The 27,271-nt window shown below is 38.1% G+C and overlaps 1 protein-coding gene across 12 annotated transcripts; it reads left to right on the top strand.

The window, feature by feature from the left end:
- Positions 1-8,315: 8,315 nt before the first annotated feature.
- Positions 8,316-27,226, top strand: ANGEL2 (angel homolog 2). 12 transcript variants are annotated; one of them, XM_072733298.1, is made up of 10 exons: positions 8,368-8,656; positions 10,793-11,118; positions 12,948-13,197; positions 15,826-16,082; positions 16,747-16,816; positions 18,359-18,780; positions 19,725-19,851; positions 20,262-20,319; positions 22,797-22,960; positions 24,869-27,226. In XM_072733298.1, the coding sequence occupies exons 3-10, from the start codon at positions 13,191-13,193 to the stop codon at positions 25,018-25,020; spliced, it is 1,257 nt and encodes a 418-aa protein (XP_072589399.1). In that variant the 5' UTR covers positions 8,368-8,656; positions 10,793-11,118; positions 12,948-13,190; the 3' UTR covers positions 25,021-27,226. The 12 variants fall into 12 exon arrangements, with proteins under 12 accessions (XP_025856878.2, XP_025856877.2, XP_025856881.2 ...); XM_072733300.1 differs by having other exon boundaries at positions 8,419-8,615; XM_072733299.1 differs by lacking the exon at positions 8,368-8,656 and adding an exon at positions 8,709-8,803.
- The last annotated feature ends 45 nt before the right edge of the window (positions 27,227-27,271 follow it).

Here is a 27,271-nt window from a genome sequence, read left to right on the forward strand (position 1 = left end):
CCAAGGAACCTGAGCTGAGGTCTGCTCTCACTCCCTAATACCTTCCCAGAAAGATAACTCTAGGAGCCCTAAAACAAACCAAGCCAGGTAGCAAGATCATTTGTCAGAGGTGAGCTCAATTCCATAACATCCACAAATCTCTGCACTCAGAACTCTGCAAAGTCCCCATTCAGGACTGAGAGATGGAAATAAGAAAGGGTTTGGGGTAGAGAAGAGAAAAAGGCTAACCTGAATTTCATGTCCTGACTACAAATATCTATAATCATACCTCTGTTTTAAAAGCCTAGACATCAAGAGTTCTTAATTTCATCAGCCCGTATGTTAGGAAAGAAATTCTAGCAAGAGCTGAGTGCTGTAATGTTTTCATCAGAGACTACTGTAGAATATATACTGATGGAGGATTCCGTCAGCTTTCTAGACTAATTTACCAATTATTATAAGACCATTATTTAAATCTCCCCTATTTCAAATTAAATCTTTAGTTTGCCACCACTCTAGCAGGCTAAGATGTAACTAGGTTGGAAAAATGAGAAACAGTGTGAAAGAAAACATTCCACAACCATAAAGAACTAGGAAACCACTGCACCAGACTACAAGGTTCTGCAGGGGAAAGAACTATGTCACCATGACAACCCGGGATATTTTTATTGAGAGAGTTGATAAGCTATACAGAAACATTTTTCAGAATATTGAGGTTGAAAGTGATGTATAAGAACATGTGTGGGAGTTGAGAGACATTTCAAATTTGGGTTTTCATCTTTTCTTTTTTTTTTTTTTTTTTATCTTTTCCTTGCAAATCCACATGTTGCCAAATCTTGTTTTTTAAGGGCAAAGGGGTAAAAGTCATTTTTACATCCCATATTTATATGTGAATGTTATGTACATGTATGGATATGTAATTCACTAGTGAGGAAGTTTTCATTAACAAACTTTCTTGACAAGCATGAGAAATTTTATCAGCTATATATTATAATTTTTATATTATATCTACTTTATAAATTGCCTAAAAATAGGTTGTTAAATACATTAGCATACCCATCTTTGGGTTAAAAATCTGAAAGTATCAGATGGATATTTCTTTTTCTATAAGATTTATTTGTTTGAGAGAGAGAGTACACGCACGCATGTGCACCAGCTGGGGGAGGGGGAGAGAAAGAGAATCCTCAAGCGGACTCCCACTGAGCGTGGAGTCTGATACGTGGCTCAATCCCAGAACCTGAGATCATGACCTGAGCTGAAATTAAGAGCTGGATGAGCCATCCCTCAGATGGATATTTCTATTATCTATTAAATACATACAATGTTACTTTTCATTTGACTTTATAACATTTTTATCTTCTATTTGTAATTTCCTTGGTACTATTTCCCAAAGAATTTGCATAAAGTTCTGTTATATGTGTATTATCTACTCAGTATATGCTAGTTTACTTAATCAAGTTTACGTGTTCAAGTTTATTTTGCCTGCAAAGTTGATGCAAATGAAACAAAACATTTCTACCCCTCTGTGTCTTATAACAGATACTTCACAGTTATCATTTTATTTAAGTTTCACAATATTTCATAGGCATTATCATTTCCATTTTAGAGGTGAGATAACTGTTTTAAGGAGATAATATATTTGCTAATTCCACAGCTGGAAAGTATCAGAGTCTGTGTTTAAATCCAGGTCTATTTTTTTAAGGTTTTATTTATTTATTAATGAGAGACACAGAGAGAGGCAGAGACACAGGCAGAGGGAGAACCAGGCTTTCTGCAGAAAGCCTAATGTGAGACTCGATCCCAGGACCCCGGGATCAAGACCTGAGCCAAAGGCAGACACTCAACCACTGAGCCACCCGGGTGCCCCAATTTGACTCTTAACAGTCTTCCCACTTCCTATGTTACACTGAATCTCAATGCCCTCATAATTCTTGAGGCACAGATTTTGCGCTTATAAATTGTTTCTGGACCATAATACAATATATAATGCAATATATTTGATCTTCCAACTAAGATACCTTGTAAGTTCTTGCATTGAAAACATCCTCTGCTCCAAACACGTAGAAATGAGACATACAATATAAAAAGAGAAATTTAAAAACAAACAAACAGGACAGGCCCTGGTGGCTCAGGAGTTTAGCACCGCCTTCAGCCCAGGGCGTGATCCTGGAGACCCGGGATCGAGTCCCACATTGGGCTCCCTGCATGGAGCCTGCTTCTCCCTCTGCCTGTGTCTCTGCCTCTCTCTCTGTGTGTCTCTCATGAATAAATAAATAAAATCTTTTAAAAAATAAAAATAAATAAAAAACAAACAAACAGAAAGCCATGATCATGCTGGGAACCAATATAAACCTCTCTAAGGCCCAGAACACCAAAGCTGAGGCCTGCTAGGCTCCCCATCTAGGAATTTTGTTCTACTGGGAACAGGGACCAAAAGTCCTCCCAAGGAAAGGAAGGATGGATTCAGGCTCACTGCTGAAACCAGGGACTTCTTCACCCCCCAAAAAAGTCAAAAAAGGCCACAGTAACTGCTTCCAGAGCCATAGCTTCAGGAGACAAGTGAAATCAAGTGAAAATCCCACACATCCAGGCCCTGGGCCAAGCTGTCTACTAGTTCAGAGAGGGATCTGCAATATCTCTTAATAGCATAGCCAGACAAGAATAAACCAGCAAACTAGCCTGGGAGTCCCTTGGGGAAAATGGAGGCAACTTAAGAGAGAAAAAGGGGGAAAAAATTCCTAATCAGGATGTCTGCATATCAAAATCCCAAAACACTGAGGAAATTCATATTCAGAAGAGTGACCAACAAAATCAAAAGAAAGGAGATAAATTCATTCCAGATGAAATGGACATAAGAGAATGATCTAAACATCAGTTTTAAATAAGCATGTTTTGTATTCTTTGAGAGAGTTAAAAGAAAAAAAATACAAGGAATTATAAAAGCAAGGAGAAATAAAAAGGGTTGAGGTAGAAAAGCATCTACTAGAAATCCTGGAAATAACAAAATATAGTCATTGAAATAAACACAAACACTGAACAGACAAAATACACTCCAGAGTGGTCTCGGTTGAAGAAAAAATTAGAAAATTAATAGAATTGAGAATTCACCCAGATATCAGCATAGAGAGATAAGATGAAAGGAAGAAGAAAGAGAAGGAGGAGGACAGGAGTTGTTAAGAGTAGTCAGAAGACAAAAGAATTAAAAAGGTTTTAATAATGATCTAATAGGAATTCCAGAAAAAGATAATAGAGGGACTGGTGGAAAAACAATATTCACAGAGATAATGGGGTCAGCATTTCTAAACTGAAGAAATTAATCTTTACATGAAAGTACGCACTGATGCCAATCAGAATAAACAAATACAATTCTATATCTACAAAGTAGATTTAAAAAAATTTTTTATTTAAATTCAATTTAATTAATTTAATTAATATATACTGTGTTATTAATTTCAGAGGTAGAATTTAGTGATTCATTAGTTGCATACAACAGTGCTCATAACTTCAGGTGCCCTATAGTTCCATCTGCATCATTGGAAATGGCAAGATTTCATTCTTTATATATACAAAGTAGATTTTAAAAACTAACAGGGCAAAGGACAGTTTAGCTGCAATAGAATGACATTTAGACTTTAGCAGACTTTTAATCAGCAACAATAGGTGTTAGAACACAATGAGTAATTAAGAGTACTATGGTAAAATAATAACTGGATTTAAAAGTATACCAAAGCCTTGGCAGTTTCAGTGGAAGAGAGAGGCAGTCTTACCTACTTTAGTTTTGGGTAGGAAGAACAATGTTCATAGATCAAGAGTAAACACAGACAAACAAAAACTCACCAGTGTAGATATTAAAGAGTTGTGCCCTTTCCCAGTGGGCACAGAATACTTAAGAGTCCCCACATCATAGAAATGTGGGATTTGGGGATGCCTTGGTGGCTCAGTGGTTGAGCGTCTGCCTTTGGTTCAGGATGTGATCCCCGGGTCCTAGGATCAACTCTCACCTGGGGCTCCTTGCGTAGAGCCTGCTTCTCCTTCTTTCTATGTCTCTGCCTCTTTTTCTCTGTGTCTCTCATGAATAAATAAATAAAATCTTAAAACAAAAAAAGAGTGATCCCTGGGTGGCGCAGCGGTTTGGTGCCTGCCTTTGGCCCAGGGCGCGATCCTGGAGACCCGGGATCGAATCCCACATCGGGCTCCCGGTGCATGGAGCCTGCTTCTCCCTCTGCCTATGTCTCTGCCGCGCGCTCTCTCTCTGTGTGTGACTATCATAAAAAAAAAAAAAAAAAAAAAAAAAAAGAAATGTGGGATTTCAAGCACTCCCACTATCTTTTAAACATCAGTCCCTCTAGGTGAGGTTTATTAAATCGCACTTATTGCCATATTTGCTACTCACACCCCAACCCACTCAATTCAATATCCTGAGTTCTTAAGCAGTCCCTTTAGTAGCAGATAAATATCTGTATGCTTGTCCAAAGAAACTTAATTTCCCTTTTGTGTAGAGACCTCAGACCCTGAGTTTTTCTTGACTACCTTTCTTCACTGTCTCAATCCCTGGCTATCTGTGCAATTATGATGGGATAGTATTTTGAAACATCAATCAGTGTCTCTACCCATTTTTTGTTAGCATTAAACTATTTCAAGAAAGAAATCACCTGCTCACTAGAGATTGACCTTAATTATATAAACTTTGATTCTTAAAACATTTCCGATTAGTTTCTATAAGAATAATATATTTTTATCTAAATACATCACAGTTAAAGTTTTTCTATTTCTTTTTTTCAGGTAATTTTAGGAATTAAATTTATAGAAGTGCTGGGGCACCTGGCTGGCTCAGTTGGGGGAGCATGGAATGCTTGATCTCGAGGTTGTGGGTTCGAGCTCCACATTGGATCTAGAGATTACTTAAAAATAAAATATTTTAAAAATTTTATAGAAGTGCTAGGGACACCTGGGTGGCTCAGCAATTGAGCGCCTCCCTTTGGTCCAGAGCATGATCCTGGAGTCACAGGATGGAGTCCCACATGGGGCTCCCTGCATGGAGCCTACTTTTCTCTCTGCCTGTGACTCTGCCTCTCTCTCTCTGTCTCTCATGAATAAATAAAAATCTTAAAAAAAATTTATAGAAGTGCTAATTTACCCCTATAAGCCAATCAGCTCCTTTAATAAAATAAACTTTATACTTTAACTTATTAATATCTTCCAGATGTAGGACATCTCATATTTATATAATGAGAAATAAAGACCTCCATGAATAACAGACAAATAGACACACAGACATATGGAGAGTTTATGGCTTTGATTCTACAGTTTCAGCTATGGGTCAGGAGTCAACACAGAATCACATAAACTCGCTAGTCCTGATACCAAAGAGCTGTTTTTCCCAGTGGGCACAGAATTCTTGAGCTCAAGATAGACAGAGAAATAAGACTAACAAACCAGACTTTCTGCTATCTCTCACTCAATAGAAAATAGATCTCTAGAAGCTATTAATCCTTTTACAGAGATCACCAAATGATCAGACCATATTACCAAATTGCTAATTACTACTGCCACTGGAGGGACATAATCTATTGTCCATATACTAACCCAAACACAAAACTGGTGGAGAAGAAAATTTAAATTAGGAAAACAGATTTTTAAAAAATTCTGTTGAGGGGCACCTGGGTGGCTCAGTTGATTGAGCCTCAAATTCTTGATTGGGTCTTGATCACAGGGTTGTGAGTTAGAGCCCTGCATTGGGCTCTGCACTAGGCGTGGAGCCTACTTAAAAAAAATTCATTAAAAAATTCTGTTGTGCTTCAGATTTACCTCTGGGAGCAAGAAAAGAAACACCTAGACTTGACAATCCATGAGGTGTACCTCTTTGGTCATAAGTTCATCTGTTTCTGTCAGATGAATATGTTGGGCATCTTGGTGGGAACTGCAAAACTGCTAAAGGAGAATCCTAAAAAAAAGTTATGCAAAATTATTTTTATTTAACTCACTGAATAAGGAAACCAGAGAGATGTTACAGTCTGTTCCAGGAGAATCCAAAAAAGCAGACACTTTATAGGTTAGTAATATTGACCTTGCAAATGGATGCAAAACTGGCTTTTCTTCAGAGAGTTCTCCCCTCCCATTGGGTAGAATTCATTCACATGTTCATAGATAATAATCATTTGTATTGCCATCAGTTCTCGACAAGTTAACATTAATCACTACAGAATTCTAAAATAGTCTCATTCAAGATAAAGGTGAATATCTTTTAGGATCAGACAATCCTCCAAATTCCAGCATTCCAACATCCATTAATCTCTTTTACTTATTTCAAGGTGCTACATTTCTCCTTACATATCACAAACCAGAGGTTATAGGATGTACTAGAGGGAGAAATTTCTGCTCATTCACTGATTTGCTCTAATTCTGGTCCTGTGTTAACCATTCACTCAGAAATATCTACATTCTATTGTGTACTTAGTGCAGCACTAGGTGGGGTAAATTTTGAAAATAATGATCTCGTTACAGAGGTAAAACATACAAGATACCAGTCAATACATTTAAAAAATAGCAAAATTTTGAGTACAACCAGAAAATAGGGCTGTATAAAATAGAAATACATCTGACCATCACTATTCATGCATTATGTATTTGCAGATTTTGCCTAACTACTAAAATTTATCTGTAACTCCAAAATCAATACTTGCAAGTGCCTTTTTTTGAGAGAGAGAGAGAGAGAGAGAGAGAGAGAATCTTAAGTAGGCTCCACCCTCAGCATAGAGGTCCAGGATGGAGGATGGGGGCTTGATCTCACAACTCTGAGATCATGGCCTGAGCCCAAATCAAGGGTCTGATGCTTAACCCACAGAGCCACCCAGGTGCCCCACAGGTGCTTTTCAATCATTCACGGACATATGCAGAGTGGGGGAAAGTTGAGTTATCCAACCTGCATGTACCCAGGAGAGGCTTAAGGCATTCTTGTTTCAGCGCTCACACTATACATGAGTGTCCTCTGCAACAGTTTATTTCGTACCACGTTTTTCCCATTTTTGTACTTTTTGTGGGTGATTTTGCTGTTTAAAATCAAGTGCACTGCTTAAGTGCTGTCTCGCGTACCTAAGCACATGAAAAGACATGGGTGATAGATAAGCTTCACTGGTGCCTGAGTTATAGTGCTACCGGCCACGATTTCAATGTTGGTGAGTCAAAAGTATATACTCTAAATGAGGTGACTTGAAGCAGAAACACACATAAAACAAGGTTTGTTTGGGTTTTTTTTTTTTAGTCGATGCCACCAGAGGCTCTTGGGAACCCCTCCCTGTATTTCCACTAGAGGCAACACAGAATCACAAAAACTCACTCACTAGTCCTGACACCCAGTGGGCACAGAATTCTTGACCTCAAGACAGAGAAATAAGACTAACAAACCAGACTCCCTGCTATCTCTCACTCAATAGAAAATAGATCTCTAGAAATTCAATATTCCTTAATTCAGCGTGGGCAGTCACTTTAGAGAACACAACTGCAACAAATGATGGCAACCAACTGTATTTATAGAGGGAAACTGTCTTTCAAATGTACCTGATTCCTCATTAACATACCAGATAACATACATGCCTTCCTGATAAATTACTCCACTGCTCTCCCTACAAAAGCAGTGAATCTGCCTTCCAGGATCCACCCCCCCCTTTATTCTTCTTCCTCACTTTCTCTCTCTGTGTCTCTCTGAAGAGTCTCCACTTAATGCTTTCCAGGGGAACGATGTCGGGACACCCCCCCCTCTTTTTTTTTTTTAAAGATTTATTTATTTATTCATGAAAAACAGAGAGAGACAGGCAGAGACACAGGCAGAGGGAGAAGCAGGCTCCTCGCAGAGAGCCTGATGTGGGACTCGATCCTGGATCCTGGGATCACTCCCTGAGCCGAAGGCAGATGCTAAACCACTGAGCCACCCGGGCACCCCGAGACCCCTCTCTATTGAGAGCTTTCTCTTGTAGCTCTGCTTAATAAACTTCTATTGCTTTGCTAAAAGAAAAAAAAAAAAGGCTTTCCAATAATCTAGAATCTACTAAATTTGGGAAAGACACACACACACCTAAAAGCGACCGCTGCAGATGTGCTCCCACAAAATTAACTGCAAAAATCCCCGGCACCACTGTTCCACGGGAACACAGAGAAGGGTATTCGGGCATCCGCCTTACGAATCTCCCAAGGACATCATAAAAATATGCTAACACATGTTTTTTGGGTTTTTTTGTTTTTTCTTCTAAGCTCTCACGCTGTCACCACCCCGGGACCCTCCCGTAGGCCTTCACAGAGCTGTTCGGCCCGCGGCTCAGCTCCTGTTTCTTTAAGACAGAGGTCGGGTGTTTGCCCTGTTCCAAAATGGCTGCGCAGGCTTCCGCACGCTCTGCGCATGCTAACCTGAACGCAAGTCGGGGTTGAAGCAATTCGGGGACTTTCGCGGCGCAAGATGGGGACTTGGCGGCCGACGAGCCGGAGGCTCCCAGCATGCCTTGCAACCGGGCCCGGAGTCCCGACGTCTAGGGATGGGGAAGCCCTGGCGCTCTCGGCCGCCGAGTCGCGTGTAGAGGTCGAGGTTGAGCCCCGGGCCTGGGAACCGGACGCCCGCAGAGGGGAAGATGGAAGCGTGGCGCTGTGTGAGGAGGGGCTACGGCCGCTGTGTGGTGGGGAGAGGCCGGTCAGTAGGGCTGGGTGGCGGGAGGGAGGAGGGAGGGGCGGGCGCGGGCGGCCCGGGTCAGCCCGGGGCGGGGCGGGAGGAAGGCGGAGGAAGAGGGTCCGGGCGGCGCTGCCGCCGGGACGAGCCTCCGGAGACCCCGAGGGATAGGTAAACCCGGCGCGCAGCCGGCGGGGCGCTCGGAGGCCGGGGGCCGGGCCGGGCCGGGGCGAGCGGTCGCCGGCGGGCTCGTGCCGTCCCGCCCTGGCAGCGCCCCAGCCCCGCCCCCGGGTCGCCGGCCTCCTCGCAGGCCTCCGCACCCGCGGGGGGCTGAGCTCGGGGCGACGCGGCCGGGGCGCGTGGGTCCCGGGGCGGCCTGGCCCGGGCGGAGGCGCGCGAGCCGCCCGCACGCCCCGATGTTTGTCGGTAGAATTCTCGTTCCGCACTTGTGTGTGCTACATTTTTTTTTTTTTTTTTTTGGAAATTGATTCTTTTTTTGGTGGGGGGGGAAAAATAAAAGCACTTCTGCTGCCCCTATTATGGTGCCCCCTAAGCCGTATGCACGAAATCTTGCATTCGATGTGCTCGTGATGGGTTTTGCTTTGTTGTTTTGTTTTGTTTCTGATAAAGACTTAGATGCGGAAAATCAAAAAAAAAAAAATGTAATTGTGTGCTGCATGGAACCGACGGGTGTGCCGCACCTGGAAAACACAACACTGTATTAATTATCGTATAAGTTCTGGGGATCTGGTTTTAATCACCTGCCGTCCGGGGCTTGGTGACCATTCAGCTCAACTATGTTTTCCTGAGTACCAGCTGTGTGCCAGGCACTGTGCTAGGCACTGGGGGGATTCAAGCGAATAAGAGAAGCTCTGGCCTTGAAGGAGCTCATCATCTTGAGAAAAAGACGTCTATATATAAGTAACTACACATACAGAGAATAAGTGTTGCAGCCTAAGAATTGTATTTCAGTACGGTAGCTTTTTAGGGTAGAAAAGGAATGGAGCAAGCACCTAAATCTCCACGGCTTTCAGAGTTGTCACGAAGCAGAATAGTCCGCCCATGTCATGCCCTTAAAGATGTACAATTAAGTCGAATTTAGAGAACAGTTTGAGAATGCATAAACAACAAAAGTATATAATAAAAAACCTAAATGCCTTTAAAATGAAACTATATATATATATATATATATATATATATAAACGTCAAATACAGTTTAAGTAAAATTTCTTTGGTGGTAGAAGTGGACATTAATAACCATATCTTGGAACTGTACCTTTAATGAGTTCTGGGAAAGGATAGAAGTCCTCTGCATTTGAAAATTTTGCCACAATAGTATGGTAAGAAGATGGTGCTTAGGTGGCATTGTTTCTTTCTTAAGGGAGCTGGAGGGCAACGTTATCTATTCAAGTTAATGATAACACTACTTTGGAGAGATTTTGGATCATCAGTAAGTTGGTGCTGTTGGGTTTGAGGTATTGGTGAATTATTAATAAGTAATCGCTGTCCCGTTTCATTTCCCTCAAAGAGAAGCATGCCTTAAAAAAAAAAAAAAAAAAAAAAAAAAGGATGGAAAAATCCATTTTCTACCTACTGATTAGCAAGAGAGGTAGTTTTGTGAAATTGTGATTGGTTTTTGTTTTCTTAGCTATACATATGTTTGGAAAATGTAATCTTGGCTTAAAAAAAAAAAGAAAAAAAACTGTTCAAAAACATGGTTCTACTCCAAACCCAAGTTGGAGGAGTGGTTCGCTTTAATTGTACTCGGCTAAAGTGTTCCCTATTGAATCAAGTATTATGTTTGCTGTGGATTTTATTTATCCATAGAGTTTATTAGATACTAGAAAGCTACTGTGAAAACTGGTTTGATGGTTGATTAATCTCTCAGGTGAACTAAGGGCATTTTGAAGTGTGTGGTATTTTGGGAGCCTGCTAGATTCTATATTATTTCAAATACATTCGTAGGTGTTTAGGGAGAGTTTTGAGATGTTGCTACTAATAATTAAATCATGGCTCTTCCCCTCTCCCCCCGCCTTCATAGATTCAGAAGTCAGATTTTAAATGTTAGACATTATCTTCCCTTGAGGAAACAGATTTGGATTTTGGGTGTCAGAGCTGAACAAACAGTGGTACCTCAAGGAGTGTATTTATTTCTTTTAGATACCCCATGTTACCCCATCACCAGAAGAGTCTGGGCAGAGATTGGACGACACCGTGGGAGAATCTGCAAAGGTGTTGCTGGAACAGACATATTTCTAGTTGTATGAGGTGGCCTGGACATTATTCTCGTGCTCCTTACCCATACTTCAGTAGTAGGCATTTTTCACTAAATTGGAGACCACCTTGTTTGTTTGAGTCTAGAACTCCGTTTCAGTACTGGAACTGGAGACCTGACAACCTGAGCCAGACCTCTTTGATTCATCTCTCTAGTTACATCATGAACTCTGAGGGAGATGAACCTTCATCAAAACGAAGAAAACACCAAGGTAAAGGTGACGTTTATCTTGGTGCAGAAAGACAGAAGCCATAGAATTACTGAAACTTTCCTATCTGATAATCCGTAAGACCTCCTCCAGGTTTTGGAGGGGTTTAGCATTTATTTTCAGCCAGTAGTTTTCCGTTAGGAAAAAGGAAATTGTTTTTTAAAAATTAAGTCTTTATTAATATCTATTTTTATCTTTTATTGTGTATTTCTGGTAATAAATATAGAAGAAAGTATATATAGAGAGAGAATAGGTTGCAAAAGAATGTAGGACTAGATTAAAACATTAAAAATAATTATCAAATCCATTGTTTTTAAAACAGAGGTCCTTAGACTTCCTAATTGGTATATGTTTTTGGGAGTCCACATATCTGTTAAAAAATTAAATTTCATTTTTTAATTTTTTTTGAAGATTTTATTTATTTACTCATGAGAGACAGCCAGAGAGGCAGAGAGAGACACACAGGCAGAGGGAGGAAAAACAGGCTCCATGCCAGGAGCCCGATGTGAAACTCAATCTCGGGACTCTGGGATCATGCCCTGAGCCAAAGGCAGACGCTCAACCGCTGAACTACCCAGGTGTCCCATGAAGATTTTATTTTTAAGTAATGTCCACACCCAACATGGGACTCAAACAACCCGGAGATCAAGAGTTGCATGCTCTACCAACTGAACCAACCACTTTAATGCTAACTTTTTTATGTAAGACAAAAAGATATTCTTAAGTAGACACAATCATAAATGAAAGATATTTTCTTACAAAATAAGATTTTAGCTTATTCAATGTATTTCTCATAGTAAATTCTTTTTTTTTTCTCATAGTAAATTCTATTGATAAAATCTTGAGAGTCTGTGAGGAGTTTTATCTTTTACTAAGGGGACCATATCTTATTCAATTTTGAGAAATATTTTTCTAAGTATGTTGATAATTTCTAGTTTTGTCATATTCTTTTTACTCCAAATAATTTGCGAGACTCCCTTTGTGCTGCCAGCCCCGCCTCCTCCCCCAAAGTATATATGAATTATCTAAGTAGAATTTCGAGTCATCTTTCTTACTAAGCTGTGGTTTTCGGTGAAGATAATTCCTCTGAAGGTATTTGGAAATAGACTTGTAGGTGTTAAGGTATAAGGAGCTAACATAAGTTTGTCAAAGGAAAACATTCAGAGTGAGTCTCACTTGGAAGTCAGAGTTAGAAGATTAGCTAGAAGATTAGTGTTCTTTTAAGTAGAAATTCTACTATACATTTGAGTAGAAATTTTAAGCACTGAAAGTGAAAATCTGTTTGTATAGTACTTGACCACAGCATGTGTTCATCAACAAATACTCATTTGAATGAATGAAAGGTGTACTTAGAGGGATTAAAATTAGGTTCCTGAGAACAATCAATCTATAACCTATAAATCTAGGGCTGTATGATGACATAAGATTGCTTTTCATTCCTGTATTCATTGTTCATCAGGTCAGCACACTGCTCTCTTGTTTAGCCTTTTGTAAATCTGGTGTGCTCTCAGGTGGAATTGCGGCATACTGACCTAAGTGTGCGGTCAGGAACCACCCCCTGTTCTCATTCTGCTCCACCACTTATTGCGTGAACCTGGACAGGTTATGGAACCTCTCTGCTCCTTGATTTCCTAGTGTGAAGTAATGCCTACTTTGAAAGCCTGTTGAGGATGAAATGAGATATATCAAAGTGCCTAATACACTGTTGGCTTCATAGGAGGTACTCAGAAAATCGTGGTGTTGTTGTTTTCCCTTTAATGAATGGGGGATTACATTTACATACTGATAAACTTTGATTGCGACCTGACTCTTTATATGTCCATTCTTCCTAGGTATTGTGAATAAGGAAAATGCTCTTCGTTAAGCCATATTTGTGACTTCTGATAATTCACTAATACTTTTCCATCAAGAGAACAGCCTTCTAACTTGCCTATCACTTTAAAGTGGCATTTGAAGGATTTGTGTGACACAATTATGACTTTTTAATTAGGCACCCTAAAAACCTGATCAGGCCTATTGCTTACTTTCTTTGATTCATCTGTCTTCTCTGCTGTGATCACCTTGTTCCTCCTGACATGGAAGGTATATAAGCTTTTGTAGTGTGACTTTATGTTGTGAAGTATATGAAGGCCAAAGACTGTCATCTCTATCAGTCCTCTTCAAATTGTCTTCCATGGAACCCTAGCGTTCAAACACATTTCTATATGTTTATTAAAAGCAAATGTGCTCAGGAGAAAGTATGTATTTACCCTATCATCCCAGCCTCAGTATACCAGGAGTTGATGGTCATGACATGAAAAGTAATGCCAAAGAGTTGTACAAGATCTAGAAGTTTGAAAGCCACTCCATTAATTACATAAGCTTATGGTTTCAGTTACTTCAGAAATGGAATTGCAAAAAGAGCTGGCTTACCAATGTTTGTCAGGACAATACAGTCTCAATGCATTTATATGCCCTTACATATACATATTTTATAAGAAAATATGAACAACTTTTTTTGGACCTTCATCTTTCCTATTTTAATGTGGTGGTGACACTAGGGTAGTGCTGTAAATTTGTGATGGTAGCTTGCATTTTGTTTGCATGACTAGAGCCCTTTGCATCTCTCATACGTATGAAGACTGATTTATGGCTAAAACCATCATAGACAGTCCCCAATTTATGAATAAATTGTGTTCTAGGTAATTTGTTCTTGAGAATCAGTTGTCGACCATCCACTTCTGTTTTCTCCATAGAAACTGTTAAAAATCTCAGAGGAGTCCTGCAGAGTCAGTGCAATTAGCTCTAGTTCTGGGCCTTTGCAGATAGGATTCTCCATATTCAGTGAAGGATACATACAGAAGGGGATAGTTTCCGTACCTTTCCTGGGTATGGGACAAGCTCCAGGCTAAGTTCTGTAATCCTGGAAGGCTTTTGATTTTCTTTCCATCCACCTTTTTTCCCTTTATCCTTCTCCTCATGCTCTTAGTACCTTCATGATATCCTGTCTCCAACACCCCTGTTCCATCCAGACCTCACTATTCATAAAAAGGATCTTCCTCTTGTAGCCTCTGGTCAAAATGTCTATTCCCTCAAGTACAACCGCAGTCAACATTTAGATTTTGAGGAAAGCAGTCTTACTAAACTCACTCACTAGAGGGCATTTTAAATTCCACTTTATTGACATTTTCAGAGTATATTGATACTCTGATTGTGAGTATATCATCATTGTGGAAGATTTAGAAAAATTAGCCACAGTCCTTCCACTCAGAGATAACTGCTCTTAAAAATACTGGTGCATTTCCTTTTGATCTTTTTCCCTCCTGTGTATAGAATATTTTTCCTCAATTTAATTTTTAATTGGTAGAATCTTAGGCATTGTAATCCAGTAGAGTAAGAACCTTCATGCAGTGAAAGGGAGATACTCTAAGACTGAGATTTTTCCTATAAACTTAATCATGCTTGAAAAACTTATCTCCAAATCTGTTTTCCCAAGTGCTTCCCATTTCTTGTTTTCCCCTTCTGTTGAGTTCATAGAATCTCTAAAAGTTTTACATTTTTCTTCATGAATTCCATGGCAGTAAGAGTATCCTCCATGGTGGGGTGAGGGAGACAAGATCAGAGGGGGCGTATGTATGTATATTTGTGTGTGTGTGTATGTTGCTAGGTCATTTATTTCTAAGTCGAGGACCTATAATTGTAAAATCAAATGCTTTTTGATTCTCTCTTCGTCACTGTGTCAGGGTCCATGTGTCTTTGTAGAATGTAAACCATCACACATTACTGGTTGCTGCATGCTAGGTTCTTCAACCAGTCCTTGTCGCTTACTCGCATTCTGTAACTATGTTACCTTTAACTTCTGCTTTAGTGTGCATTAAAACGATTTCTTTTGTTCATTTTGTCTGTGTAGTTCCACTAAATACCGCTTCCATATATTGCCATCATACACCCTCATTCGTGTCTAAACCAGAATTCTGAGATGAGTTATTTCTAGAACTTAATCATTTGATGATCTTATCTTACTAATAGGAAATAAACCACAGTGTGAAATCATCTTACTGAAAACTCAACTGTGACATACAAATACAGTTGACCCTTGAACAACACTCGACCTTTTTGATAAGTACAGTACTATAAATGTATTTTCTTGATTTTCTTAATAGTTTTTCTTCAACTTACTTTATTGTAAGAACACATTATAAAATACATATAACATATACAAAGTACATGTTAATCTACCGTCAATGGTATTGGTAAGGTTTCTAGTCAGCAGTAGGCTATTAGTAGTTCATTTTTGAGGTAGTCAAAAGTTTTATGGAAATTTTCAACTGCATGGTGCCTTAACCCACCCCTCAACCCCTGCATTGTTCAAAGGTCAACTGTATATTATCATGGTTATGAAGGTGCCATGTCTGACAGAGGCACTTCCTAACCATAAGTGAGAAGCTCTACACAGTCTTAGCCTTATTAATAACACTCTGTCTCCAAAATGACTTGCTAGATCCTTTTAAATTTTACACCTGTTGGTCAGTCATTATATCATTTTACTGCCTTTGTACTCAATTTGATGACAACTTCTAGTTACCTAAACTGTATTGCCATTTCCTAGGGAAAAACATTCTGTTCATTGCCTGTAAGAATTTTTAAAAGGCAAGAAAAAACTTACATACAGGAAAATATATAGTCTCTTTTTCATTAATTCTTTGTATTTTGTTCAATATATTTCAACAGGCGCAATACAACGACATTGGGAATATATGTGTAACCATAATAAAGACAAGACGAAGATCCTAGGAGACCAAAATGTTGACCCCACATGTGAAGACAGTGATAACAAGTTTGACTTTTCAGTGATGTCCTATAATATACTTTCACAAGATTTATTGGAAGACAATTCACACCTCTATAGACACTGCCGGCGGCCAGTTTTACACTGGAGCTTTAGGTTTCCCAATATTCTGAAAGAAATTAAACACTTTGATGCAGATGTAAGTGCAGAATATCATCAAAATTCCTCACATAAGAAAAGTTCATTTGTGAACTAAATGGTTTTATCCTTTTTGTTTGTGGGGTAAGAAGGGAAGATAGTTTTAAATGCAGTGATAGAACAGTTTTTAACAGCGTATCATGACTTCCAAAGAGTCATTTGCTAATGGTTATTGGTATGAATAATCATTAAATTTTCAAAAAAGATCCAAAATGTTCTGCTTATCAGTTAGTTTTGAGACAGGGACTGGCAGTGTGTTAAATATTCTGTAATTATTTCCTTTGATTTGAAATGTAAGTCATTCTTGTAAAAATCTAGATGCATTCAAAGAAATCATCTTGATAAAGGACTAGAAGAATTTAGTGCTAATAAACATTTTAATTCAGTAAAAATATCCCAGCATGTAAATTAAAAATATTTCTTTTGGGAAATACCATTTGGGGATAGTAAGAGACAGAGCTTCATGTAATTAAAGGCCAGATTTTTGGGAACTAATCAGATTTGGAAATGTTAATTTAACAGCTTCAAGAAAAAAGGATTATGTCTTTTTATTTAAACTTTTATTAGGCTTTTAGAATTTTAGAAGTCTGTTTTTTTAAAGATGAAAGCATCAGAAAATTCATGTTTGCTCTCTGTTTTAATTCAAGCCATTTTTTTCTTCCAAGGTACTTTGTTTGCAAGAAGTTCAAGAAGATCATTATGGAGCAGAGATCAGGCCAAGTTTGGAATCTTTGGGTACATTGTAACTTCTATTTTAGCCAGATTTGTTTTGAAAGACTCCCATGTTGTTAAAGTATAAGTTGCTAACAAAGATGTGTGATATTTTGGGCAAAAAAAATCTTAATTTTGAAAAAACTTAATACCCATTTCAAAAGGTAGGTATCTGGTATTTCAAGTGGGAGCTTTCAGGTTGATATATAATTTTATTTTTTATTATTTTTTAAAGATTTCTTTCTTTTTGGTGGGGAAGGGCAGAGGGAGAGAGAATCTTAAGCAGGCTGATGTGAGCTCAATCCCACGATCCTAAAATCACAACGAGCCAAAACCAAGAGTTAGACTCTCAACTGACTGTACCACCCAGATTCCCCTTGAATTGTAATTTTAATTCACACAGAAAATACTAAGAATCTCTTAATAGATCCCTTGCCAGGGGTTGCTCTACCCACCACTAGACCTCTAGGTTTCTGAGTTCCATATCAGGGACCATTGTGTCTGGTTCATCATTGTAACACCAGTGTCTACCAGTAACTAGTGGGTAGAAGCTAAAAACTTGTTTGATGAATGAACACTTCTCAAAAACAGTTCATCTATTTAAGAAATGCCTACTTTGCATTCATTCCTCAGTAAATATTTTTTTTAATGTCTCCTATATCCTATGCAGTATTCTGGGCTGTGGTGACATGGCAGTGAGCCAAATAGATAAAAAGTCTCTGTCCTTGGAGCCCACATTTCTGGTGGAGAAAGGCCAACAGTATACCAAATAAATACTTAAATAGCACATTAGGTAATGATAATTTTGGAGAAAAGCAGGAAAGTAGAATGGGGTCAGGTTTCAATTTTAAACAATCAGAGAATGGGATCCCTGGGTGGCACAGCGGTTTGGTGCCTGCCTTTGGCCCAGGGCGCAATCCTGGAGACCTGGGATTGAATCCCATGTCGGGCTCCCGGTGCATGGAGCCTGCTTCTCCCTCTGCCTGTGTCTCTGCCTCTCTCTCTCTGTGTGACTATCATAAATAAATAAAAATTAAAAAAAAAAAAAAAGACTGCCAGTCTTTTAAAAAAATAAAAAATAAACAGAGAAGGTAACACATTTGAGCAAAGACTTGAAGAAGATGAAGGAATAAGCCATGCCTAGAGCCTTTCAGACAATAGGAATACCAAAGCAAAGGCCCTGAGATAGAGGTGCCTGAAGGCAGGTGGTGAGGTGTGTGAGGGGTGGAGCAAACAGGGAAGAGTTGGAGGCAGAAATGTCATAGATGGGTTGGTGGGTCGAGGGGGTGTAAACTATCATAAGGCCCTACTATCTTTGTCACAACATTTACTAGGACAGAAATGAGAGTATGATAATGCACATTCACATATTTAATACTGAAGTCTACCTGTAAGGAGACCCATTCCTGGTACCTAGACCCAGTCCCAAACTTAACATCCTACATTATTAATGCTTTGCAGATTACTCTTCAGTGAATGTTGTTCAGATATATTAGGTGAGCTGTGTTTTGCCATATATATGTAATATTTGGGAATCCTTGTGTTAAACTTCTTTCTTCCTCGTAGGTTATCACTGTGAATACAAAATGCGGACAGGAAGGAAACCTGATGGCTGTGCCATCTGCTTCAAACATTCCAAATTTGCACTCTTATCAGTGAACCCTGTGGAATTCTATCGCCGTGACGTTCCTCTGTTGGACAGAGACAATGTTGGATTAGTGTTACTCTTGCAGCCCAAAATTCCAAGTGCTGCCTCTCCTGTGATCTGTGTAGCTAACACACATCTGTTGTATAATCCAAGGCGAGGTGATATTAAGCTGACCCAGTTGGCAATGCTTCTGGCAGAGATTTCCAGTGTTGCCCATCAGAAAGATGGCAGCTTCTGCCCTATTGTTATGTGTGGTGACTTTAATTCTGTTCCTGGTTCTCCGCTCTATAGTTTTATAAAGGAAGGAAAATTGAATTATGAAGGACTTGCCATCGGCAAGGTAAGTGCCTGGTTCCTCATTATTAGGAGGTGGACTTAGTCTCTCTGTTCACTGTAATGTGAGGAGAGCCATCACGTGGCTGTTTGAAAACCAGATGACCTCATACCCTCACTCTACCAGGCTATGATGATGTTCCTTAGCTACTAATAAGTAATGATCCTCACTCGGTGGAATTTCATCTTTCCCATCTTAACGCATGGCAGCGTTCTATGTGGAGGAATTGGCAGGCAGAAAAAAATCCAAAATGGGAGAGAAGAAGAAAAATAAAAGCATTGATAGACATTAATACTTCATAAATAGGGAACTACTCATAAAGAGGCCTGATAGAAGTTTGAATGCTGGATGTGGGCAATATAGTTGGCCAAACAGTAATCTAATATTTCTTTATTATGTACGGTTTTTAATTTCTTAGCTGACTATATCCCATGTTTCTTGCATGTTTAATCTTCATTGTGCTTTCTGTTGCTTACTTCAGATCATTTGGTCTTCCAGATTTGAACCAAAGTAAACTCTCCACCACTAAGTTTTGAGTGATAGTTTTAAAATTTTGTAAGAATTGATCTCTTAGTATTTCATATAATAATTATATAAAATATGTAATATTTTATATTAATATAATTGCACAAAGCAAAAAGAGGCATCCTCAAAAAAAAAAAAAAAAGGAGAGGCAGTATTAGTCCTAAGTTAGAGATCATATAGATGTCCCAATTAGAGTAACATGTACAGGAAACGGAAATATTGCCATTTTTATGTAAATAGTAACTGCTTTCTGGATTGTATTTGAATAAGATTTCGTAAGCACAAATAATCACTTACTATGATGAATAATAATAGATGATAATATTTATCATTCTTGGGCTTCCTCTTATTTAAGACATAAACTTTTCAATACATAAATTATTTAAAATCTTTTCACTTAAGATACCTGTTGAAATTTTGTTTAGGTATCTGGCCAGGAACAGTCTTCACGGGGACAAAGAATTTTATCTATTCCAATTTGGCCCCCAAACCTAGGTATCTCACAGAACTGTGTGTATGAGGTACAGCAGTTACCAAAAGTAGAAAAGACAGGTAAGTGTTTGCAGTACATTTTGGCAGTCTGCCTTGATAATAGTGTTCCCTTTGAAGACCTCAAACTAAATTTTTTAAGGGATGATATCTCAGGGATGAATATTCATATATAAAAACATAATACTTGCTTTTTCCTTTTTATAATGAACTCTAAAGTTACCACTTTAAGTTGACCTTCCAAAATTATCTGCATGAATTACTTGCATGTTGCTTTGGAAATGTTTGCATTTCAGTTTTGCTAATTATGGAGACCGTCAAGACATATAGATTCCCAGTTAGAACATTTAACTAGGCATCTGTCTAAACTAGACACGTCTTGAATATCATCCTAGAGTAAGAGGACTGTTCTATGGCAAACTAGAACCGAACAGTATACTGATAGTTTAACGTATTTCTTTTTGTTCTTACAGACAGTGATCTGACACAGACAGAGCTAGACAAAACAGAGGTCCTAGTGACAACTGAAAAGTGAGTTCTGCAAAGTAACAGTAGACATTTACTATTTCATTTCTCGGGGTGCCTGGGTGGCTCAGTGAAGCGTCTGCCTTCAGCTCAGGTCCTGATCCCAGGGTCCTGAGATCGAGCCCCACATTGGGCTCCCTGCTCAGTGGGGAGCCTGCTTCTCCCTCTCCCTCTGCCTGCTGCTGGCCCTGCTTGTGTGCTCCCTCTTATCAAATAAATAAATAAAATCTTAAAAAAAATTATTTCTTAAAAATCACTTGAATAAAAATGAAAAGGATGTTTTTCCATGCTGGTGAAGAATGCTGGCTCCTTTTTTTTTTAAGATTTTATTTATTGGGATCCCTGGGTGGCGCAGCGGTTTGGCGCCTGCCTTTGGCCTAGGGTGCGATCCTGGAGACCCAGGATCAAATCCCACATCGGGCTCCCAGTGCATGGAGCCTGCTTCTCCCTCTGCCTCTCTCTCTCTCTCTCTGTGACTATCATGAATAAAAATTAAAAAAAAAAAAAGATTTTATTTATTTATTCATGAGAGACACACAGAGAGGCAGAGACATAGGCAGAAGGAGAAGCAGGCTCCCCGTGAGGAGCCCAATGTGGGACTCGATCCCAGGACTCCAGGATCATGCCCTGGACCAAAGGCAGGTGCCCAACCACTAAGCCACTCAGGCATCCCCAGAATGCTAGCTCCTAAGTCAAGGAGACCTGAGTATTACCTATGCTTCATTTTAGCTGTGTGATTGTGAGCAAGAAACTCACCATCTCTGAGATTCAGTTTCCATATTTATACTTTGGGTAATTGGGAGGATTACATGAGACAAAGCCTGGAAAGCTAATGTTTAATTCATAGTAAGTAAAGGCTTAAGCAGTGTTAGTTAAAGCAAATAGAGTACTATTTGGTACTTCAGCGTAAGTATAGAGTACTTCAGCTAGTACTCTGAAATTTTTTGCTATTACATATTTAAACAAAGGTCAAGGTCACAGGAAAATACCTTTCAGATTTCAAGAGGTTGCTTAACCTCCTTTGACTTACTAGATCTCTATAGGAAAATTGATTGAAAGAAGATATGCCAGTATAAATAGTTTACATAGATACTTATATCTCTTGAACTACAGAGGAAAGTTATCGAAGGTGGAGGGATGAAGATACCTGGATTCATTATTATTAAAGAAGCATGAATATTTAGGGCTGTGGTTGAGAAATAGATGGAGACTTAAATCTCATCTCTTTGGGAGATTCTTGAAATGTCTTGATTTTATATTGTGGCTCTTTTATTAGTTATAATTTTTGTTTTAACATTTGCATTTAGGGACTGAATTAGAATCTCCTCTTACTCATTTTATCTACTTTCTTCTTGGTCTTATTTTACTTTGTATGCTTTGTATTGAGAAAATATTATCTTATATAAGAACCTAGTAAGATACGAAGCAACATTTTTTGAATTTTTAAAAAAGCATATTTAAAAATTCATGACTTAACCCTTCAAATATAGTAAAAACTTCTGTAAGATTAACAAAAGGACAACTCTAACAAGTACTTGGTTTTGAGTAATTCTAAAATCTTTTTATAACAAAATGAGGTATAAGAAAAGATACTTTTAAGTATCTATATATAAATAGTGTGCTTATATGCAGAGCTTATATCTATAAATCAAAAAATTGATAGAGAAGTTTACAGGGAACCTATTTTATATTTGATGATACTGTAAATATAAGTCCTTAGAGGTAAAATGTTGCTAAAACTTGAAAGTAAGGGCATCTTGGAAGAATAACCTTTGTTCCTTGACACTGAGCTCTTCAAAAAGCAGGGCAGCATCTTTTTATGTGTATCTTAAGCACCTAAGATAGTGCCTGGAACTTAGATGTTTGTTAAATGTTAAATTTTAAAAAGTTCTATAACTTTTTTCACAGTATAAAAGGTCTTTAAACTTCAAGATGTATTTATTGGAAATTATTTTTAAACCCTTTGTTACATCGCATGTATTTGTAACATGGGATAAATATTAACCATTATTAGAAGCTATTTTAAGATGCAGTACACAATTACTTAATATATACATAGTAAGAATAATCATAGAAAAATATAGTTCTTCTGACATCAAAAGTCTGGTGGGTTGTACATAACATTCATAAAGGCCACATTTTCTTTCTTAAAGACACAACAACTCCTAGTTTTAGAATGCATATTTATTAGGAAGTGCAGACTCTCAGATATAATTAATAAGTGACATTAATATGTTAATTATTGAGCTTTTACCCACTTGTTACTGGCTTTTGGATATCACCACATGAGTAAATGAATGCCAAATTGTGGTGTGGTCTGTTTTTTTTTTTTTTTTATTTTATTTTTTGGTGTGGTCTGTTTAAAAAAAGCTTGTCTGAATGTCTAACATTGTCTGGAAATTAAACCAGAGAGTACTTTAAATAGGAGGGATACTAAAAAGAAAAACTTGATGGATGCTAAGCAATTTTTCTTTTCAATTTAGATTATCTTCAAATTTACAGCACCATTTCAGCTTGTCATCTGTTTATTCACATTATTTTCCTGACACTGGAATTCCAGAAGTGACCACTTGTCATTCCCGAAGTGCCATAACTGTGGATTATATTTTCTATTCTGCTGAAAAGGAAGATGTTGCTGAGCAGCCAGGTAAAGAATGCATGTATCTTACGTTGTACTTGAGAATACAGTTAACTCCAACCTCAGCGTTGAGGTGCTAAACATCTAGGTGAAGTTTTAAATTAAAAAGTTAAAAATTGGGACTCCTGGGTGGCTCAGCGGTTGAGCACAAGGTGTGATCCCAGAGTGCTGGGATCGAGTCCCACATCGGCTCCCCCACAGGGAGCCTGCTTCTCCCTTTGCCTATGTCTCTGCCTCTCTCTCTGTGTGTCTCATGAATAAATAAATAAAATCTTTAAAATTTTTTTAAATTAAATAAAAAGTTAAAAATTGGTAATGTAATTGTCTAAATCTGTCAATCACTTGTAAAACATGGAGGCAGTGAAGCACCTCAAAGCAAATTACTGCCTAAGAATTATATCCTTAGCACCGTCTTCTAGTTCCAATCAACTTCTGAGTTATGGGTCTCTCATTGCCCTTTGGTTTTACTTGCGATAAATTTACTGGGGGTTTTTTTGTGTGTGTATATGATAGCAACATCAGATAATTTTGTACTTAAATTTTACCAAGGCATACTGCCTTCATCGCAGGACCTTGCTTATGTTGCCAACTATTGAGTTTTGTCATGTTGACTCTGGAATGTTGGATCTTTCTGGAAAGAGTTCATTATATGAATATGGGGTTTCAAAAAGTGAAGATGATAAAACATTTTCCTTCTATGATTCAGTGAAAGTAGGGTTTTAAATATTAACCAAAGGATTTAATGTGGCGAAGAAAATGCATTTTAAAATGACTGGAAGTCAGAAAATAACATCCCCAAAACTTCCCAACTCCAAAATGTGGGCAGCTGTTTGGTCTTTTCTGATTTTCTCTTTTGTGTGTATGTGCTACTTTTCTATTCTCTTTTTTTTTTTTTTCCTATTTCTCTTCTTCTGTTTGTGTTTTCCTCCCTATTGATGATAAAACCTTACTAGTAATACTCAGGAGATGGCTTATCCCTCCTCCCTAGATCAAGTCTGGCAGTTGTCATTCTGTAAGTGTTCAGTAGGTGGCGGGAGTGTGCCATGGGCCAGCATCTCAAACGACAGTTAGCAGGTCCTCTTAACTCTACTGTGGGCCCTGACTGTGGGACCAAAGTATACTAATTTATTCTCCAGTCACCTGATAAACTTCCTACTCAGCTGTGGCTGGGTCTACTTTATATATAGTTGATGAATTTCTCATGTAGTTGTCAATCTCAAATTACATTTTTAAAAAAACATTTATTTTAGAGGGAGGGAGTGTATGTGAGCATACTCTGCACTGAGCTCAGAGCCCATCATGGGGCTGATCCCACAATCTGCAATCCCAAGAGATCACGACCTGAGCCTACACCAACAATTAGACGCTCAACCAACTGGGCCTCCCAGGCACTCCTCAAATTACTTTTAACATACTTATGTATTACACACTGGTATTTTCTTCTAAAGATTATTTGCAGAACTCAAAACAAAAAATCTGAACCAGAAAAAGAAACAAACATCAAAAACTGCTTTGTGCCTGAGAACTATAAATAGGTTATAACTCAGTATGAAATTTAATCATATTCTAAAAGCTGTTTCCTATTGGACTCCAGAAAATTCTGAAGTTCTATATATCATCGTTTAAAAAAGGACTTGGGGATGCCTGGGTGGCTCAGTGGTTGACTGTCTGCCTTTGGCTCAGGATGCGATCCGCGGGTCTGGAATCAAGTTCCGCATTGGGCTCCCTGTGGGGAGCCTGCTTCTCCCTCTGCTTATGTCTCTGCCCCTCTCCGTGTTTCTAATGAATAAATAAAATAAATAAAATCTTTAAAAAATAATAAAAATGAAAAAGGACTTGTGTGATTATGATTATGATTTAATTTTTTAAATGACCTGTTGGTACAGTTCCACTAAATATGTGTTTTCCTTGATATAGGATCTGAAGTTGCTCTGGTTGGTGGCTTGAAACTTCTGGCCAGACTATCACTCCTTACGGAACAAGACTTATGGACTGTTAATGGACTTCCAAATGAAAATAACTCTTCAGATCATCTGCCTTTATTGGCTAAGTTCAGACTTGAACTCTGACTCTTTGATTACATACTTTTCTTTCCAATTTATATTCTTTTTCAAAGAATGTAAAATATTTCTTGAGAGTCTGCATGTTTATTTTTGCGCCATGGAGTTTCTGAAGAGGTTATGTGAAATGCTTGAAACAGATGTCAGAAGAAACAAGTTTACAACAATTTTCTTTGTAATAATGAAAAAATATTTTCCTGACAAGTGAGGTCTAAACACTCCTTATTGTAAAAGAGTTGTAAATATTTTTTATTCTAAATCCCAGTAAAATTGACAGTGATTTTTAAATATAGTGCATCCTCTTTAGTTAGTAAAGAATCTCAGTTGATGTTTTTCGCAAGCTTTATGGTGGATCCAAAGTACCTTTGAGTTCTTGCAAACCACAATTCCTTTCCCTTCCAGAAGGCCTGATTTCATTGTGAGGTCTGTTTGTTGAGTCCTAATTAGTTCATCTCAGAAATCATTGGATTGCTCACAAGTGTCCAACTAACCATTTTAGTTTGGTTTTGAGGGGTCTCGAGACGATAATGTTTTCTAAAATTGTACAAATTACTTAATCTACCTTATTATTCCCCTAGGCCATGTAATATTGTCTGCATTTTGTTGGGAGATGTAGATCACCATAACTAGTGGGTGAGATGCTTTACACGTGCCCTCTTTCCATCTTGTGACAGCATTCCAGCATGCCTGAGAGAGGCAGAGACTAGGTTAGAACACCTTTGTTTCCCTGGCAGTTTTTTTTTTCTCTTCAGTTTCAAGAAGAGATCCCTAGGCTGGGGGAGAGACTTTATTCTGTGGAAATTTATTAGGAAACTTGTCTTTACAACAAAGTGGCAGCTATAAGTTTATTTTGGTTTTGCCTCAGAGGTTTAAGAAGCCCGCAGAACTAGCAGGGAGATACCAGCTTGGAGACTTAATACTCTTAAGTAGTAATTTTAACTGTCTTAGTGGTTTTGTTTCTAAGATGTCACTTTTATCATGAGGCAGCAAGTGTGAGGTGGTGCTGACATTTTTTTTGTAAAGTGGTTAAGAGCAGGCCTAGAAAGTCCCACTGTTGGCACTATGTGAATGTTTGGATAAAAAATTTTTAAAACAAAAAAAGTGAACATGTCCTCTTTTTAGACATTAAGATCAAAAAAGTATGTGCATTTTTACTAAGTAGTAATTTTGTATTATGCTAAATTATAAAAGTTTTTACAGTGGATATTCCTCATAGAATGCCTCAAATTAGAAAGCAGTAGTTACTCCATGTCCTGGACTTTAAAGGTTTTTGTACTAAAGTATATTTACTACAGTTATTTTTTAAGAAAATAAATGACTACCTGAACAAGGCATGTGTGTTAAAAGGATTTACTAAAAATCATAATAAGTATTTTTAAATGTTTAATTTCTCACTTTTTTGGGTTTTTACTTACAGTATTAACTCTAGTTCAAAAATTTTCCACATTTTCTAGTAAGTTTGCAGAATATTGTATGTTCTAATTAGTAGATGTTGTCGTCATCAAATAATTGTATAATCACCCCTTTTAATATTGGGAAAAATGAAAATTCATTAATTACTGCTTTGTGTTATGTGAGTTTACTAACAGATAACTTTGTGTATAGGTTATTGTTGCTAAACTAACATCTCTGAAAACCTCTGTGAAAGTGTAATTTTTTATGTCCTGATTAATACATTGATTTTAGGCCCTTTACATGTGCTTCACTTTGTAGAGTTAATCCATAAAAATGCTTTCTACTTAAGTATATAGGACATAGTATTTTGCAGACCAGAGGCCAAAGGGTCAATATAGCCTCACAAGTCTTTAAAGCTCCACTAAAATGAACTATCCACTTGTCTTTACTTTTTTTGGTCAGAAAAATTGGTAACTCTGTTGGAGCCCTGTATTTACCTGCCCAAACATTTAAATCTGGTTAATTGCTGAAGCCAAATTTCCCCCCCTCTCAAGTGTTCTACTGGCCAAGTGTTAAAATGGAAAGAGATGCCGTGGGGTAAGAAGTGTTGGTTTTACTTTACCTTTTGATATCAAGAAAACATGCATGTTTGAAATCTTGTCCTTTTTTTGGAATTTAACACCTGTTTGCTTTTAACCCTTTGCTTTCCTAAAAAAACAAGTTAGAAATCCAGAGAGTTCAAGGGATTGGAGAAACAGAGAAGTCAAGTTATTGGCACTTTGTCTCAGTGAATCACCTAATAAATTATTACTCTAGTGTGTCTGTGCCTGGAGATTTTGTGGTAGTTGTGCTAAGTGTGTATGCT

The sequence above is a fragment of the Vulpes vulpes genome, chromosome 13 (assembly GCF_048418805.1).
Source record: "Vulpes vulpes isolate BD-2025 chromosome 13, VulVul3, whole genome shotgun sequence".
NCBI lineage: Eukaryota > Metazoa > Chordata > Mammalia > Carnivora > Canidae > Vulpes > Vulpes vulpes.